General features: G+C 35.8%; 1 protein-coding gene across 1 annotated transcript in view; it reads right to left on the bottom strand.

Moving 5' to 3' along the window:
- SPATA6 (spermatogenesis associated 6) overlaps positions 1-19,651 on the bottom strand; it is a 147,670-nt gene that overhangs the window by 62,425 nt on the left and 65,594 nt on the right. Inside the window, 3 exon segments of the mRNA XM_019449360.2 lie at positions 5,391-5,431; positions 13,608-13,695; positions 18,925-19,218. Coding sequence (XP_019304905.2) covers positions 5,391-5,431; positions 13,608-13,695; positions 18,925-19,218 — 423 coding nt within the window.

Below are 19,651 nucleotides of genomic sequence, written 5' to 3'. Positions count from 1 at the left end.
TACAATGACACGCCTTATCAAGAAGCTTTCACTTAGGAAGAGAAACGACAAACTCTGAGACAATGCTTCTCAAAATGGAGGACACAAACTACGAGTGGTATAGCAGATAATTTAATATGGTACCCCAAGCGATTTTTTTTCAATATATGAAATTTATTGTCAAACTGGTTTCCATACAACATCCAGTGCTCATCCCAAAAGGTGCTCTCCTCAATACCCACCACCCACCCTCCCCTCCCTCCCACCCCCCATCAACCCTCAGTTTGTTCTCAGTTTTTAAGAGTCTCTTATGCTTTGGCTCTCTCCCACTCTAACCTCTTCTTTTTTTTTCATTCCCCTCCCCCATGGGTTTCTGTTAAGTTTCTCAGGATCCACCTAAGAGTGAAAACATATGGTATCTGTCTTTCTCTGTATGGCTTATTTCACTTAGCATCACACTCTCCAGTTCCATCCACATTGCTACAAAGGGCCATATTTCGTTCTTTCTCATTGCCATGTAGTACTCCATTGTGTAAATAAACCACAATTTCTTTATCCATTCGTCAGTTGATGGACATTTAGGCTCTTTCCATAATTTGGCTATTGTTGAGAGTGCTGCTATAAACATTGGGGTACAAGTGCCCCTATGCATCAGTACTCCTGTATCCCGTGGGTAAATTCCTAGCAGTGCTATTGCTGGGTCATAGGGTAGGTCTATTTTTAATTTTCTGAGGAACCTCCACACTGTTTTCCAGAGTGGCTGCACCAGTTTGCATTCCCACCAACAGTGCAAGAGGGTTCCCGTTTCTCCACATCCTCTCCAGCATCTATAGTCTCCTGATTTCTTCATTTTGGCCACTCTGACTGGCGTGAGGTGATATCTGAGTGTGGTTTTCATTTGTATTTCCCTGATAAGGAGCGACGTTGAACATCTTTTCATGTGCCTGTTGGCTATCCGGATGTCTTCTTTAGAGAAGTGTCTATTCATGTTTTCTGCTCATTTCTTCACTGGGTTATTTGTGTTTTGGGTGTGGAGTTTGGTGAGCTCTTTATAGATTTTGCATACTAGCCCTTTGTCCGATATGTCATTTGCAAATATCTTTTCCCATTCTGTTGGTTGCCTTTTAGTTTTGTTGGTTGTTTCCTTTGCTGTGCAGAAGCTTTTTATCTTCATAAGGTCCCAGTAATTCATTTTTGCTTTTAATTCCCTTGCCTTTGGGGATGTGTCAAGTAAGAAATTGCTATGGCGGAGGTCAGAGAGGTCTTTTCCTGCTTTCTCCTCTAGGGTTTTGATGGTTTCCTGTCTCACATTCAGGTCCTTTATCCGTTTTGAGTTTATTTTTGTGAATGGTGTGAGAAAGTGGTCTAGTTTCATTCTTCTGCATGTTGCTGTCCAGTTCTCCCAGCACCTTTTGTTAAAGAGACTGTCTTTTTTCCATTGGATGTTCTTTCCTGCTTTGTCAAAGATTAGTTGGCCATACGTTTGTGGGTCTAGTTCTGGGGTTTCTATTCTATTCCATTGGTCTATGTGTCTGTTTTTGTGCCAATACCATGCTGTCTTGATAATTACAGCTTTGTAATAGAGGCTAAAGTCTGGGATTGTGATGCCTCCTGCTTTGGTCTTCTTCTTCAAAATTACTTTGGCTATTCAGGGCCTTTTGTGTTTCCATATGAATTTTAGAATTGCTTGTTCTAGTTTCGAGAAGAATGCTGGTGCAATTTTGATTGGGATTGCATTGAATGTGTAGATAGCTTTGGGTAGTATTGACATTTTGACAATATTTATTCTTCCAATCCATGAGCAGGGAATGTTTTTCCATTTCTTTATATCTTCTTCAATTTCCTTCATAAGCTTTCTATAGTTTTCAGCATACAGATCTTTTACATCTTTGGTTAGATTTATTCCTAGGTATTTTATGCTTCTTGGTGCAATTGTGAATGGGATCAGTTTCTTTATTTGTCTTACTGTTGCTTCATTGTTAGTGTATAAGAATGCAACTGATTTCTGTACCTTGATTTTGTATCCTGCAACTTTGCTGAATTCATGTATCAGTTCTAGCAGACTTCTGGTGGAGTCTATCGGATTTTCCATGTATAATATCATGTCATCTGCAAAAAGCGAAAGCTTGACTTCATCTTTGCCAATTTTGATGCCTTTGATTTCCTTTTGTTCTCTGATTGCTGATGCTAGAACTTCCAACACTATGTTAAACAACAGCGGTGAGAGTGGGCATCCCTGTCGTGTTCCTGATCTCAGGGAAAAAGCTCTCTGTTTTTCCCCATTGAGGATGATGTTAGCTGTGGGCTTTTCATAAATGGCTTTTATGATGCTTAAGTATGTTCCTCCTATCCCGACTTTCTCAAGGGTTTTTATTAAGAAAGGTTGCTGGATTTTGTCAAAGGCCTTTTCTGCATCGATTGACAGGATCATATGGTTCTTCTCTTTTCTTTTATTAATGTGATGTATCATGTTGATTGATTTGCGAATGTTGAACCAGCCCTGCATCCCAGGAATGAGTCCCACTTGATCATGGTGAATAATTCTTTTTATATGCTGTTGAGTTCGATTTGCTAGTATCTTATTGAGAATTTTTGCATCCATATTCATTAGGGATATTGGTCTGTAGTTCTCTTTGTTTACTGGGTCTCTGTCTGGTTTAGGAATCAAAGTAATACTGGCTTCATAGAATGAGTCTGGAAGTTTTCCTTTCCTTTCTATTTCCTGGAATAGCTTGAGAAGGATAGGTATTATCTCTGCTTTAAACGTCTGGCAGAACTCCCCTGGGAAGCCATCTGGTCCTGGACTCTCATTTGTTGGGAGATTTTTGATAACTGATTCAATTTCTTTGCTGGTTATGGGTCTGTTCAAGCTTTCTATTTCCTCCTGATTGAATTTTGGAAGAGTGTGGGTGTTTAGGAATTTTTCCATTTCTTCCAGGTTGTCCAATTTGTTGGCATACAGTTTTTCATAGTATTCCCTGATAACTGTTTGTATCTCTGAGGGATTGGTTGTAATAATTCCATTTTCATTCGTGATTTTATCTATTTGGGTCATCTCCCTTTTCTTTTTGAGAAGCCTGGCTAGAGGTTTGTCAATTTTGTTTATTTTTTCAAAAAACCAACTCTTGGTTTTGTTGATCTGCTCTACAGTTTTTTTTAGATTCTATATTGTTTATTTCTGCTCTGATCTTTATTATTTCTCTTCTTCTGCTGGGTTTAGGCTGCCTTTGCTGTTCTGCTTCTATTTCCTTTAGATGTGCTGTTAGATTTTGTATTTGGGACTTTTCTTGTTTCTTGAGATAGGCCTGGATTGCAATGTATTTTCCTCTCAGGACTGCCTTCGCTGCGTCCCAAAGCGTTTGGATTGTTGTATTTTCATTTTCGTTTGTTTCCATATATTTTTAAATTTCTTCTCTAATTGCCTGGTTGACCCACTCATTCGTTAGTAGGGTGTTCTTTAACCTCCATGCTTTTAGAGGTTTTCCAGACTTTTTCCTGTGGTTGATTTCAAGCTTCATAGCATTGTGGTCTGAAAGTATGCATGGTATAATTTCAATTCTTGTATACTTATGAAGGGCTGTTTTGTGACCCAGTATATGATCTATCTTGGAGAATGTTCCATGTGCACTCGAGAAGAAAGTACATTCTGTTGCTTTGGGATGCAGAGTTCTAAATATATCTGTCAAGTCCATCTGATCCAAGGTGTCATTCAGGGCCCTTGTTTCTTTATTGACCGTGTGTCTAGATGATCTCTCCATTTCTGTAAGTGGGGTGTTAGAGTCCCCTGCAATGACCACATTCTTATCAATAAGGTTGCTTATGTTTGTGAGTAATTGTTTTATATATTTGGGGGCTCCGGTATTCGGCTTATAGACATTTATAATTGTTAGCTCTTCCTGATGGATAGACCCTGTAATTGTTATATAATGCCCTTCTTCATCTCTTGTTACAGCCTTTAATTTAAAGTCTAGTTTGTCTGATATAAGTATGGCTACTCCAGCTTTCTTTTGGCTTCCAGTAGCATGATAAATAGTTCTCCATCCCCTCACTCTCAATCTAAAGGTGTCCTCAGATCTAAAATGAGTCTCTTGTAGACAGCAAATAGATGGGTCTTGTTTTTTTATCCATTCTGATACCCTATGTCTTTTGGTTGGCGCATTTAATCCATTTACATTCAGTGTTATTATAGAAAGATACGGGTTTAGAGTCATTGTGATGTCTGTATGTTTTATGCTTGTAGCGATGTCTCTGGTACTTTGTCTCACAGGATCCCCCTTAGGATCTCTTGTAGGGCTGGTTTAGTGGTGACAAATTCCTTCAGTTTTTGTTTGTTTGGGAAGACCTTTATCTCTCCTTCTATTCTAAATGACAGACTTGCTGGATAAAGGATTCTCGGCTGCATATTTTTTCTGTTCAACACATTGAAGATCTCGTGCCAATCATTTCCCAAGTGATTTTAGATGATATACAAGATTATTTTACATGGCACATGGACATACACTAAATTACACTGAATTACAAAGAAAAAAATGTATTATCTTTTCAATTCTCTTTCAGTTAGTTACTGTTGTGTCTTCCACACCTATCACTGCTTATCTCATTTTAAGAAATAGAGAACATGCCTCCAAGCCTTTGGAAAACAACTGTTATCTAGCCTGAACTTAGTAACATTGTTTTGTTCATTGTATCCTTTAGGACTATCATCCATTTAAAACATAGGATACTGATTTTTCATTTATAGTAGTGAGATAAATACAAAAGTGAATTTAAAGAGAATAGCATAAATTGCATGCAGATCCTGTAAAAATTATAAGGATGCTCTATAGATGACTGAAGTTTAGAAACAGTACTGTGTGGGGGCACCTGGGTGGCTCAGTTGGTTAAGTGGCCGACTTCGGCTCAGGTCATGATCTCGCAGTCCGTGAGTTCGAGCCCCGCATCGGGCTCTGTGCTGACAGCTCAGAGCCTGGAGCCTGTTTCAGATTCTCTGTCTCCCTCTCTCTCTCTCTCTCTGACCCTCCCCCATTCATGCTCTGTCTCTCTCTGTCTCAAAAATAAATAAACGTTTAAAAAAAAATTAAAAAAAAAAAGAAACAGTACTGTGTTTCAATTTCTCTATGTCTCTCTCACACACATATATACATATACATACACAAACACATTCAATAAGTAATTAATCTAAATGAATAATCAAAAGCCACAAACTGTTACAGGAAGACAGTCAATGAAAAGTCTATTCTACCACTTAACAATGTAGCCAAAATAATGATATTCCATGATATGACAATTACTGTTTGTATATTTTCTCGACGAAATGATTATGATAATCTCTGACTACACATATAAATAATGTACATATCCTTTTATGTGAAGCCAGGAGAATTACCATTCAGTAATTTTATACTACATACCTTATAATCCTTGGGTCGGTAGCAACCAAGATGAGAATGATCTGTAAAAGGGTGTATCAAACAATTAAACAATAAATATTTCATACTAAAAAGAAAATTTGGTTTCATTTTTGGTTTTTGCAGTTCTATTTCTATGATTATAATTTCATACAGCAGTTTTCAGAAATACCTTAAAGTCCATTAACAATGTTATATAAGTAAAGGTGATATAACACAAGTTAAAATCTGTATCAGTTCTTGGGGTATCTGGGTGGCTCCTACAGTTAGGCATCTGACTCGATTTTAGCTTGGGTCATGATCTCACAGTTTGTGGGATCAAGCCCCACATGGGGCTCTGTGCTGGCAGCATGGAGTCTGTTGGGATTCTCACTCCCTCTCTCTTTGCCCCCCCCCCCCCCCGCTTGTGCATGCTTGTGCTCTCTCTCTCTCAAAATAAATAAACTTTATTTTAAAAATCTGTATCAGTTCTTCAATAATTAAGTGATTTCACAAATACTATTTTCATTAGAGTAGGATATATCAGAATATAGACCGGAATAATTTTTTTGTTGCTAATCCAATTTGCCTATATGAAATGGATAATCTTTAATTGATAAACCAGTTTATGACAAAATATAATTTGAATGTATATATTTGATAGATATTATCAAACTGTATGTGATTCCATGCTTGATTTGAGTGAGTATAATGGAAACAGGACCAGCTTCAGAGTGTGGTAGCTCATGTGGTAGCATAAGTGTATAGACCTTGTTGACAAATAGATCTGCATTATGGTCCAGTCCCCAGCACCTCTTGCATAACTTCAGCCTCATTATTCAACCTTTCTAAGTCTCAGATTCCTCATCTATCTCATCATAATTTGCTTTAAATATTATATTAGAGATCACATGTAAGGCATTAAAATAAATGTTAGCTACTATTATTAACACCATCATCAACATCATTACTGTCAAATTCTAAGTCAACAAGCCTAGCTGCAATTTCTGACTCTAGCACTTATCGAACATATTGCCTTGATCAAGTTATAGAATTAATCTGTGTTTCATTCCTCATTTTAAAAGTATGAAGATGGGGCGCCTGGGTGGCTCAGTCGGTTGAGCGTCTGACTATGGCTCAGGTTGTGATCTCGTGGTCTGTGAGTTCGAGCCCTGCGTCGGGCTCTGTGCTGACAGCTCAGAGCCTGGATCCTGCTTCAGATTCTGTGTCTCCCTCTCTCTCTCTGACCCTCCCCCCATTCATGCTCTGTCTCTCTCTGTCTCAAAAATAAATAAACGTGAAAAAAAAAATTTTTTTTTAAAGTATTAAGACAATGGCTACTTTGCTTCACAGAGTCATAGTAATGATTAAATTACACAGCTTATAGGGGCGCCTGGGTGGCTCGGTCAGTTAAGCATCTGACTTCGGCTCAGGTCATGATCTCACGGTCCGTGAGTTCGAGCCCCGCGTCGGGCTCTGTGCTGACTGCTCAGAGCCTGGAGCCTGTTTCAGATTCTGTGTCTCCCTCTCTCTCTGCCCCTCCCCTGTTCATGCTCTGTCTCTCACTGTCTCAAAAATAAACGTTAAAAAAAAAATTAAAAAAAAAAATTACACAGCTTATAAAAGTTTCTAGCACAGTATCTGTAACAAAGTGGATTATACAACTATTCTAAATCTCTCCCAGGGTAAGGACCACTATATTACACATGCAGATTTTGGGTTTTTACTCATTACTTAAAGAAGTCAACATTTAACTACTATAATCTCTATATATTGACATTCAAGCACATCATGACCACTACTTCTCATACATTCTAGTCAAAAGCACTCTAACATTCTATATTTTACTTTCCCATGCCATCATATCAAATAAAAAAAAAAAAAAAAAAAGACTATATAGAGACCTAGTCTATATTCAGTCAATTAATCACCTATCTTTTACGGCACAAGATCTTGTTTGTTTTCCAAGTGTCCTGAATCATCATAGAGAATAGCTGAAACATCAATGTCTTTCACACAAGGCCAACTTCACCATGTAATTCAGTAAGACTCAACTTACTTCAAGGGCTTTTCAAAATTACAAATAAAATAAATCCCATCTCAACTCCTCTTCCATAAAGTCTAATAATGTACAGCATGGCCACAGGAGCAGGAGAAATAAAAGAATGATAAGGACATAATGAACCTAATTCTCCACACATGTTAACTTTGAAAATTAAGGTAATAATTTCTGTACTTGGTATATGTTCTTTCTTGCAGCTAATGTAATATGAAAAGTATCAGTGTATTAAAACATTTATAAACTTACCCTAATATGACAGATTTGTATTTTTTTTATTTTTAGAAATCAAGCTATTACTGAGGTTCCCAATGTTTGCCCTAAATCACTCTTACCAATAATTACTCACTAACTATCTTCTAAAAGCAGGAGGTAAAGGACATAAAAAGTCATGGCCCACAGTCCTAAAATGCTTGTACTTTACTTGGGTTAAGTTATACAAAGTTGAATAACAGCATCATATAAGAAGAAGTGAAGTCAGAATGGTACAAGCAATTAATGCAATTAGTAAGTCCTATCAGAGATAAATCTCTAAAAACTAAAGCAATCAGAAAAAAATTCCTAAAGGACGAGAAAGCTAACCTGGACCTTAATGCATGGGCCACACTTAAGAAAAGTATGAAGAAAAATTAAAAGCTAATTCAGATTAGTGTGTGTAATATGATGTGTGTGTGTGATCTTGACCAACTTTGACTTTACTTCTTTAAACCTCTTCATCTGTAAAATAATAGTTTCTAACATTCTTGAGGTTATCTTAACTAACCAATAAAATAGTAGTACTTAAAATAGAGGCCAGCAGAAAACACACATGCAATAAATGTTGACTATTATTTGATTCTCTAATAACCTCATGAAATAGATGTTATGAACTAAATGCTATATCCTCCCAAAATTGATATGTTGAAGCCCTAACCCACAAGGTGATGGTATTTGGAGATGGGACTTTTGGGTAGTCATTAGGATTAGACTGGTCACGAAGGTAGGTCCCTCATGGTAGAAAAAGTACCCTTATAAGAGACACCAGAGAGCTTGCACACATGCATGTGCTTGCTTTATTTATTTATCTGCATGTGCAGAGCTTGCAACTCTGTTATCAGCTAATTCCTTCTATCAACTTAATTCTTGAGCCCCATTCTGATGGTTACTGCCAACATGTGTTCCCTATGAGTCAATCCCTATCTTGGCAACCTGTATACTATCCTACGTTGAAGGGTACTATCATCTTCCTTTTTCCTAATTTCAAGGAATTGAACTCCATTCTGGTAGTTAGTGCTACTCTATTGCAAAACATTCCTGTTGACAAATATGTGTACCTATGAACCTTCAAAGAGCATGCCCCTGGAGTCCTTTATCAGCAATTACCCTACTGCTATCCCAGTGCCCACACAATACCCTAAGGTTGGCTTCTGCTCTCCTGTGAATCTTCATGGAGCACACAGCCATGCATTTGCTATATGCCAGTCTCTATTACTGGAAGCAAAGCTAAGAAGTCCAGCTTTATAAAATAAAACCAGCATTTAATATCCCTCAGGGGATCCAACCTTCTAAAAAGGAAAGACACATAACATGTGTTTTCTGTCTCTGGTTCACTTGTGATACATTGACCGGAAACTGTTTACTCTGACCTCTGATGTTCTCATCTTTCTTATTACTAATTTTGTCTGAAGTCTCACTAGCAAAAGTCTCAGACTTCCCCCTCACTATTTTTTTCTTGTCTGAAGTTTAGCAAACAGCAAACTTATCAGTGATTGGAAGGGTGATGGTCATCAAAAAAGATAAATAAATACCTAATAATCACATGAAGAAAACATTAAATGCCATTAGTTAAATATAAATTACAATTGCAGTGAGACAAAGGGAATAACAAGTGTTGTCAAAGATGTGGAGAAATTGGACCATCATACACTGCCGGTGGGAATGGAAAATGATACAGTCATGTTGGAAAACAGTTGGCCATTTCTTTAAAAGTTAAACATAAATTTACCAGATGAACTGGCAATTCCATTCCTAGGTATCTATTCCAAAGAAATAGAACAATGTATCTATGCAAAGACTTCAATACAAACGTTCAAAATAGCATCCTCCATAATAGCCAAAAAGTGGAAACAATCCAGGGACTCAGGTTGGGAATATACATTTACTGCCAATGGGTATGAGAAAACTCTTTTGGATGATTAAAATATTCTAAAAATGGATTGTGGAGATTTTACAATGGTGCAAATTCAAACTCCTTCAGTTTTGTGCTCAAAACAGCTGAATTTTATGATATATAAGTTATAGCTTACTAAAGCTGTTAAAGATATTTAATAAATAATAGAGAGATGAAGAAACTAAAAAAGGAGTTCCCAAAAATGACACAGTTCAGATGCCCACTGGTCTATGAGAGGAGGAGGCACACATGTAATTAAAGACAAAACAAAATATTTTGTTAATAAGTATAAACATGATGATGATATGCTATTTTACTCAGAACAGTAAAATGTTACCATTTATTGCTATCTATTCAAATTATGACATATTAGGATTTGGAATGTAATTTCCAATTTATTTTACAAACAAAAACCATCAAACATAGGGATTAGTGAAAGCTCATAAAGGATTACAATTTTAGGTAGAAATGAAACTCAGAAAAGAATCTTCAAATGAAGGTAATAAGAGAAGTCTCCTCCAAGGAGGAGACAGAATCTAATGTCTTTTCAAATTCCAAGCAAATAAAAAAGGGACCAGGATGATGCCTTCAATTTCCTTTTCAAAGACATCAATGATTGGATAAAGCTTAGAAACATTCTTGCAGCATAAGACATGTTGCATCTCTTCAAAGGGACTGCACAAATTACAATTAGAATGATCCACTATGGAAATGCCAAAGAAAGAAAAAATGTGCTTGAAAAATGTATCTTAAAAACAAAACAAAACACCTGAGTGGAAGTAGAGAAAGTAGTAGGAAGGTGGGAGGAAGGAAGTTGTGGTGAGAAGCCCTGGACCCCAGACTGACCAGGGCTGTTCTGGAACTCTTTAATAAGCCACTTAACCTGTCCAGGCCTCTCTGTCATTTTTCTTGATCAAATATAGTTAAATTCATCCTCATGCAATTATTATGATGACTAAAATAGTCAATGGTGGTGAAATGGTATCCTATAAAAACTTAAAAATTTTTAGGCAAGATAATTTGGCAAGAAAATGTTTAAGAATTTCCATTAAAGTAATACTAGTCATTAGTGAAAATTCACTCTTTCTTAAGAGACTCTATCATAAGAAATTCCCACATGTGTTTAAATAGTGGATGAGACCCCAAAACACAACCACTCAATTGTCAGAAAGGGGGAAAAAAAGGCAGTCAAAAGAATAGGGACTTTAAAGCAGAGAAATGAAACGGAAAAACCCTTTCTTTAAAAGACAAGTAATAAATGTACAAAGAATAGAATTTTTAAAAATCACTGTTTGCCAAACTTTCCAGTAATAAATTATTTCAAGCAAGAATCATCAGTATATGCTACAGGGGTCAAAGTTAAGGAGTAACAGGATATAATAGTCTCAGAGTATCTCCCCATTAATTACAAAGAGAAGAAATAGCACCTTTGTGACAGAGAAATCTAGCAGACCCCATCTTAATTAAGTGAGCAAATTAATATCACCAGTAACAAAGCAATGTGACATACTTCCTGGCATGTTGCACGCATTGCTTCTGTTGTATTCTCGGGGGAATGAATAACCTAAATCTAATCATGAGGAAAAATCAAACAAACCCAAATTGAGAGACATTCTATCAAATAACTGTCCTGAACTCTTCAAAATTATCAATGTCAAACACAAAGAAAGATTAAAGAACTGATCCATTTTAAAGACAACTAAAGACACACGGCAACATAAGGCCATGCGTGATGTGGAATTTCTTTTGCTATAAAGATATAGCATAAGCGGCCAAATGTGATTTAGGTTTATAGATTAGCCTATTATTATTATTATTATTATTATTATTATTATATCACTGTTAATTTTCTGTTTTTAATAATTACATCACATAAGATAATATCTGTATTAGTCTCCTCGGGCTGCCATAACAAAATGCCACAGACCAAAGGGATTACACAACAGACATCTATCTCTCAGTTCTGGAGGCTGGAAGTCTGAAATCCAGGTGCCAGTGCAGTCAGGTTCCAGGAAGAGCTCTGGCTCTGGCTTGAAGGTAGCCATCTACCTATTGCCTGTGTCCTCACAAGGCAGAGAGAAAAAGCAAGATCTCTGGTTTCTCTTCTTATAAGGGCATTGATCCTATCATGAGAGCCCCAACCTCCTAACCTTATCTAAATGTAATTACCTTCCAAAGGCCCCATCTCCAAATACCAGCACATTTAGGGTTAGAGTTTCAGCATAAAAATCTTGGAGGGACACAATTCTGTCCATAGCAATGTACTTGTCAAAAGAAAGTTAATACACAAACATACATACAGATATAGAGGCAGGAAGGTGAAGGAGATAGAGAGGAAGAGGGAAAGCAAATATTAGCATTTGAGGATTCTGAAAAGTATAATGGGGATCCTTTATACTATTTCAACTTTTCTTTAAGTCTGAAATTATGTCTAAATAGAAAGTTAAAAGAAAAAATGTGGACCTCACTAATGACCTCTCTGATTGTACTTCACATAGGTAGCTGGCTGCGTCGATCAAAAGTTACTGAAACTTTAACAGTTCTGCTGGCAAATATATTATAATTGTCAAGAGACATCAGACGCTTCAGTGCATTCTAAAAACATCTTCCAAAGAAACATCTACATTGGAGTTATTTTCGATTTTCTTAAACCTTATTTTCCATGGCCATAAATTTCTTCCAAGAGGGGAAACAAAGTATAACATCTGTTCCTAATTTCATATAATCTGCTACCATGGTAATAAAAGACTTATTGATTACCACATCTATCTCCCTGTTAACGCTAAAAAAGCTAATTAATGAGCACAAATTCTGCATGTTCTCAGAGAAGAATGTTTCATTTCAACATTAAAAAGAGAAAAAGAGAGAGAGAGATTATACACTACAGTTTAGAAACAGAAAGAGATGGGAGCTCACTATAAGTTATGATTGTGGTTTTTTTTCACTCTGTCTCATTTTTCTTTTTCTATGCCTTTCTCAGTGTGTACTGAATTCATTTAAAGGCTGCTGGGGAATGTTGCTGACCGACTAGTCAATGACTATAGATATGACACTCAAATATCCCTAATTATAAAATACTATTTAATCTTCTTCCTAAAAGTCATCTTCCTTATCACATTGAACTTAAGTAGTAATTTACCTAACCCTTAGAACCAGGGCCTACAAAAAAGATTCTTATAAATTAAGCATAAAAGACATTATCTCTTCATAAATATAATAATAAATAATTATTATATTGACAGCTGAAATTTACTAAGGCCTGTGTGCTAGGGCATTTTACATGGTCACATTTACTGTGTTATCTTCAGTCTTTTTTTTTTTTTTTTATGTTTTTATTTATTTATTTTTGGGAGAGACAGAGAGACACAGCATGAGCCAGGGAGGGGCAGAGAGAAAGGGAGACACAGATTCTGAAGCAGGCTCCAGGCTCTGAGCTGTCAGCACGGAGCCCAATGCAGGGCTCAAACCCACAAACCATGAGATCATGACCTGAGCCAAAGTCAGATGCTTAACTGACTGAGCCACCCAGGCGTCCCTCTTCATTCTTTAATATACTGATTATCAAAGTAGTTAAAATGATTTGTTCAAGAATGCCCAATCTATAAATAAGTGACAGAGCAAGTAGTCAAATATATGTGTAATTTTATGTCTAAAACCCATAACCTTGAACTTTTTACTATGGTGCTTCCCAAATCTTTTCTACAAACTAAGGGGTATATGTTAAGGTAGGAAAATAGTTCCATAGTCAAATAATTTTAGAAATTGTTGAGCAAAACAAAATCAAGTTGTTTTTTTTTTTCCACTAAAAGGTATTAGTCTTTAATATGCTACTCTGTAGTTTATAGCAGCACAAAAATTCTATTATTTTTAAAGTACCTATATGGGTGTCCCACAAGTTGTAAAAAAAAAGTAGCATATGCCTTACTACCTAATAATACAGCAGAGATTCTATTTTAGTTCACTGATGTCAAGTTAAAGGCTTGACTGTAGCCAAGGCAAGTAAAGCAATGAAGAGAAATAACTTTTAGCTCACCATTGTGCATCCTGGACCATCCATCTCTTTCACAGTCTCTGCCGGAAGAACCAAATAAAGCATCAGCCCTGGGACTTGGAGGGTCAACCTAGAAGAAGAAGGATTTAATAAAGTCAAAAAGAACTTAAGTGTTCTTCCAGTCTCATGGTACCAGAAAATCAACTCAAGTACATAGACTATTAGTCATCAGGTTAATGTGATAGTGCCTATTATGGTTCAGGCATATCCCAAAGCCAGAGCTTAGTTGAGTATTTTGCTGTTCATGTTTAAATAAAATTGAAATTAAACTTCAGAAATCTCTAATTATATATTGAGTCTACTTTCAAATGAACAGATTTATAGTTAAACTGTCCACTACCCCATCGTGTAGGTGGCTTTCCATTACAAAGTTACAAAAAGAGGAATCTATTTTGCCACATTTAAAAATTTGCCACATTTACTACTAATATAGATGTTGAATCCAAACAGTGTCATTATTTGGCTGTGTTCAGAGCCCAGCATGCGGAGTGCTTCATAGCCTACAGTTAATAACAGTTGGGGCGCCTGGGTGGCTCAGTCGGTTGAGCATCTGACTTCGGCTCAGGTCATGATCTCACAGTCCATGGGTTCGAGCCCCGCGTCGGGCTCTGTGCTGACCACTCAGAGCCTGGAGCCTGTTTCAGATTCTGTGTCTCCCTCTCTCTCTGCCCTTCCCCCACTTGCACTCTGTCTCTCTCTGTCTCAAAAATAAATAAACATTAAAAAAAAAAAATAACAGTTAAGCATGTTTTCTAATGAAGAATAAAAAAGTCAGAGTGATGTAAATAATAAAAAAGATAGCTCTATTCATCAAAATTAAAAACTTAGTACATTAAAAGGATGATATTAAGAGAGTGAAAAGCAATCCTTGGAATAAAAATAACTTGCAAATAATTATCTATTAAGGCATTAATATCCAAAATATATGAAGAAACTTAAAAAAAAACTTAAAAAACTTAAAAAAACACCCTCAGTTGATGGGGGGTGGGAGGGAGGGCAGGGTGGGTGATGGGTATTGAGGAGGGCACCTTTTGGGATGAGCACTGGGTGTTGTATGGAAACCAATTTGACAGTAAATTTCATATATTAAAAAAAATAAAAATAAAAACAAACAAACAAACAAAAAAAAACAAACCCTCAACTAAAAAGTGAGCAGAGAACTTAAATACACATTTCTCCAAAAGATATACAAATGACCAATAAACACAAGAAAAAATGTTCGATATCACTAATCATTAGGGAAATGCAAATCAAAATCATAGTGAAAGATACTACTTCATGATATAAACGTACTAAACACCACCGAGTTATACTTGAGTTTTAACTATGGTGCTTCCCAAATCTTTTCCACAAACTAAGGAGTATATGTTAAGATAGGAATACAGTTTCACTTAATCACTTAAAAATGATTAAAATAGTAAATTTTATATTGTGTATATTTTACCATAATTTAAAAAAAATAAATTTTTAAAAAGGAGAGTGAAAAGACAAATATTTATAAATTATATAAGTATCTAGAATCCTAATATATAAAGAAAATTTACAATTCAACAACAAAAAGAAAAACAACCCAATTAAAAATGGACAAAGGACCTGAATGAATGTTTCTCCAAAGGAAACACAGAAATGCCTAACAAGCACATGAAAAGATGCTCAAGATCATTACTTATCAGGAAATGCAAATCAAAACCACAATGAGAAAAAAAAAACCCACAATGAGAGACCACTCCACACCCCCTAGGATGGCTATAATAAAAAGAAAACAAAACAAAATAATAAGTGTTAGTGAGAAGGTGGATAAAGTAAAGCCTGAAACACTGCTGGGAACAATGTAAAATGGGACTGCCACTGTGGAAAACAGTTTGACAATTTCTCAACAAGTTAGAAACATGCATAGCACATACCATGTGACCCAGCAATTCCACTCCTAGGTATTAAAACAATAGGCACTAAAACAAGTACTCAAATTGAAACTTGTGTATTAACATGCATAGAAGCACTACGCACATAATCCAAAGGTGAAAAAAGCCCATCCATCAACAGATGACCGGATAAACAAAATGCGGTATATGTCCATACGATGAAATATTAGTCAACCAAAAAAGGATCAAGTACTGATACATGCTATACCATGAATGAAAGAAAACACTGTGCTAAATGGAAAAAGCCAGACAGAAAAGTCTACACTTTGTAGGATTCCACTTAGGTGAAATGACAGAAGAGGAAAATCCACTTCCTGATAGAAAGTAGATTAATGGCTGCCAGGGGCTGAGGAAAGGGAGAAATGGTGAGTGAATACTTAATGAGTACAGGGTTTCTGTTTGGGATGATGAAAAAGTTCTGGAACTAGATAGTAGTGACAGTTGCACAATATGAATGCATTTAATGCCACTGAATTATATACTTTAAAATGGTTGAAATGGTAAATTTTATGTTACAAGTATTTGACCACAACAGAAAAAAAAAATCCTATTCTGTATAAATGAAAAAGAAAATAATTCCATTTAACTTTTCTGGAATGGTTGTGCCAAGTTAGTTTGGGAGCGTGTTAGTTGCTTTCTTGAAACTGCCCCCTACTCTTTATGACTATTTTTCACACAATGTATGTAAAACTAGAATGTCTTTCCTAAAAGTATTAACTTTTTACATGTGCATGTATGAAATTAAAATGTTATCAATTTGTTAAATGCTTTTATTTATTTATTTTAATGTTTTATTTATTTTTGAGAGAGAGAGACAGAGACAGAGTGTGAGCAGGGGAGGGGCAGAGAGAGAGGGAGACACAGAATCCGAAGCAGGCTCCAGGCTCTGAGCTGTCAGCACGTGGGACTCGAATCCATGAACTGTAAGATCATGACGTGAACTGAAGTCAGACGCTTAACTGACTGAGCCACCCTGGCACCCCTGTTAAGTGCTTTTAAAATCATAAATGGTTATGGGGGAAAAGAGACATCTCTATGCAAACACAATTGGAAAACTCCAGTTTCCTATATAATAATGTAAGCAATTTTCTAACTGTAGGCGTAGAAGCATGCATTTTTTTTTTCCTGTCTATTGAAAAGCTGCAAGGGAAATCTCTTAAATAAAAACATTAAAGTTTATACCAAGCAGGATTAGGATTATTCCATTTTGAACACTGATGTGAAAAACAATAATTTAATAAGCATTTTAAGAGCAGTTATTTCCCTAAACAATTTTGTTTTGTGGCTAACTTCCAATAAATATTACTGGTTATCTTTGTACATAGGCATTTTAATTAAAATGCTACTATTCCTTCAGATTAGAATTTTTTTTAATTTTTTTAACGTTTATTTATTTTTGAGACAGAGAGAGACAGAGCATGAATGGGGGAGGGTCAGAGAGAGAGGGAGACACAGAATCTGAAACAGGTTCCAGGCTCTGAGCAGTCAGCACAGAGCCCAACGCAGGGCTCAAACTCACGGACAGCGAGATTGTGACCTGAGCCGAAGTTGGCCACTTCACCGACTGAGCCACCCAGGCGCCCCTCCTTCAGATTAGAATTTAATATATCCTTTTCAAAATAATTTACAACTGTAAGCAGTCATAAAATTAAAGGTTTTCTAAACTGCCATCAAACAAGCAAATAAATCTTATCTGGATATTGTTCAAAAAATAACAAAAAATGTGACCAGAACCTATAAACAAATTCTATAGAAATAAGACAAATGTAATCACAATCATCTCAATAAAATATTTGCATTTATAAGTAACCATTGTAAAATTAAAAAAATCTGTTACATTGGGGCACCTGGGTAGCTCAGTTGGTTGAGCGTCCGACTTCGGCTCAGGTCATAACCTCACGGTTCGTGGGTTCGAGCCCCGCATCAGGCTCTGTGCTGACAGCTCAGAGCCTGGAGCCTGCTTAGGATTCTGTGTCTCCCTCTCTCTCTCTGTCCCTCCCCTGCTCATGCTCTGTCTCTGTCTCAAAAATAAATATAAACATTAAAAAAATTTTTTTTAATCTGTTACATTAGTTTAAAAGAATAAAGGATTCATAGTCAAAATATAAAAATGGAATGAAATGTTGCTTAAATGTAATTCACTTAATTTTTTTTTAGATGCCACACAAAAAAACTAACCTTTCAGGTGGTGTACTTTTAAAAAACCCATTAGACCATCAAAGGAGCATATTTACATGTTTACATTTATATTTACATATTAGAATTTTAAAAAAATGAATTAAAGTCAGAAATAACTTTAGGCACACTGAGGTGGCTCAGACAGTTAAGCGTCCAACTCTTGATTTTGGCTCAGGTCATGACTTCACGATTCTTGAGTCCGAGCCCTGTATCAGACTCTTGTGCTGACAGCGCAGAGACTGCGTGGGATTCTCCCTCTCCTCCCCCTCACTCTCCCTCTCTGCCCCTTCCCTGTTCGTGCTCTTTCTCTCCCTCTCTCAAAAATTAATAAATAAACATTTTTAAAGAAAAGAGATAACTTTATATATAATCCCAAAAGGCATTTTGCTTCTACAGGCACTTAAACCTTAATGTTCATTACTATTATTAGATATATTTATGAGTAATTTTTATTAATTTGTAGGTCTTTGTTAAAGAAACACTCTTAAGATAAAAATTCTTTGCAAAAATTCAAGAAACTATGAGAATTCTAAGAAGGTCCTTTATTACATATTCTGAAATATTACAGACTCTTAAAATTAGCCAAAGTCTACTTAACTATCACATGAACACAAGTTCTAAGCTTAAACCATATCAAAAGGCTTCTGTGTGGAAAGATTAGAACTATACAACCCTAAGTTAACTCTCTTCACTTTCAAAGGCCTTCCCATCCTCATCAAATAATGATTTGCTTCAAAGATCCATTATATAAGGTTTATCCAAGGGACATAATATCAAAGGGAACTTACTTGCCATTATAATTTTCAAAAAGGCTAGAAAAAGGGAGTCTTCTTTTTTCATAAAGGAAAGTTGGTCCTCTTTTAACACCCTCCTCTGCCATTTTAGTCCTAATGTCAATTATATCTAAGTTCAATTTGTAGAGTTATTACACTGTCCAGTGTATAAGAAGAAAGGAAATGGGTACTTAAAAGACTTAACATGGCATTCATAATGGAACTTGATCTCTGTCAGGTTTAAAGACTGACAAAAGAATGTTCTTTTACTCTAAGCTAATTTTCCATTTTAGATTGCTAGGCTAACAGTTCAGGAAAAAAAAATTATTAATAGAAGGTAGAAGTGAAAGAAGTTTCAAGAATAATATTTTAGTGAAAGAATAGATTAGATCAGTTTCCAATGGAAATGTTTAAGAGAACACATACATGTCTAATCACAAATGGAGGTTTATCTGTTTCTTTTTTGAATTCATAGGGTCCCAGATTTAAATGGGCCAGCCGCCGCCTGGTGTCTTCAGATAGCTCACACATGCGTCTTTTTGTGTAGGGAGATGGAGAGTGTGATTTTGAAGAAATTGTAGGCTGTTCGTAGTTTTTTGCATTCATGCAATATTTATTTCTCTCAGGTGACTTGGATTTTTTCTTCTGTGATCTTGATGTTCTGCTTTGCAGTCTGCCGTGTGATTTTTCAACTGGAGCCGTATGGTAAATAAATTTATCCTAAACATACAAAATAAAAGTTAACTTAGGCAGAAGACATATGTAGAAATATATGTAGATATATCTATCTATATATAAACTACAGGTAGGAAAAAAATTTTTAAATTAATTTAAAGCACATAAAATCTATCAAAGCCAACTAGATTAGTCTTTCCTATCTATCCTAGATAACTCTTTGTCTAGTAGTTAATAAAGTATATGGTATTAAGTCTAACAAGTCCAATATTCAATCATTTGAAAAATCTAAGAAACAAGGTCAGAAAAATTAGTTTTCAGTATATTAAAAAATGAATGTAAACATTGGTTTATCATTTATAATTAAAAGTATCCAAGTAACTGACTATATAGTTTAAGAGGACTCTCTTTAGTAATGTTACAAATACGCATGGCTAATTAGTTGCTTATGACATCTTTATGGAGAAAACATAAAATA

This window comes from Panthera pardus, unplaced genomic scaffold (assembly GCF_024362965.1).
Source record: "Panthera pardus isolate Hobbes unplaced genomic scaffold, ASM2436296v1 HiC_scaffold_11, whole genome shotgun sequence".
Taxonomy (NCBI): domain Eukaryota; kingdom Metazoa; phylum Chordata; class Mammalia; order Carnivora; family Felidae; genus Panthera; species Panthera pardus.
Note: the sequence above shows the minus strand (reverse complement) of the source record. Positions and strands in the feature narration are given on the sequence as shown.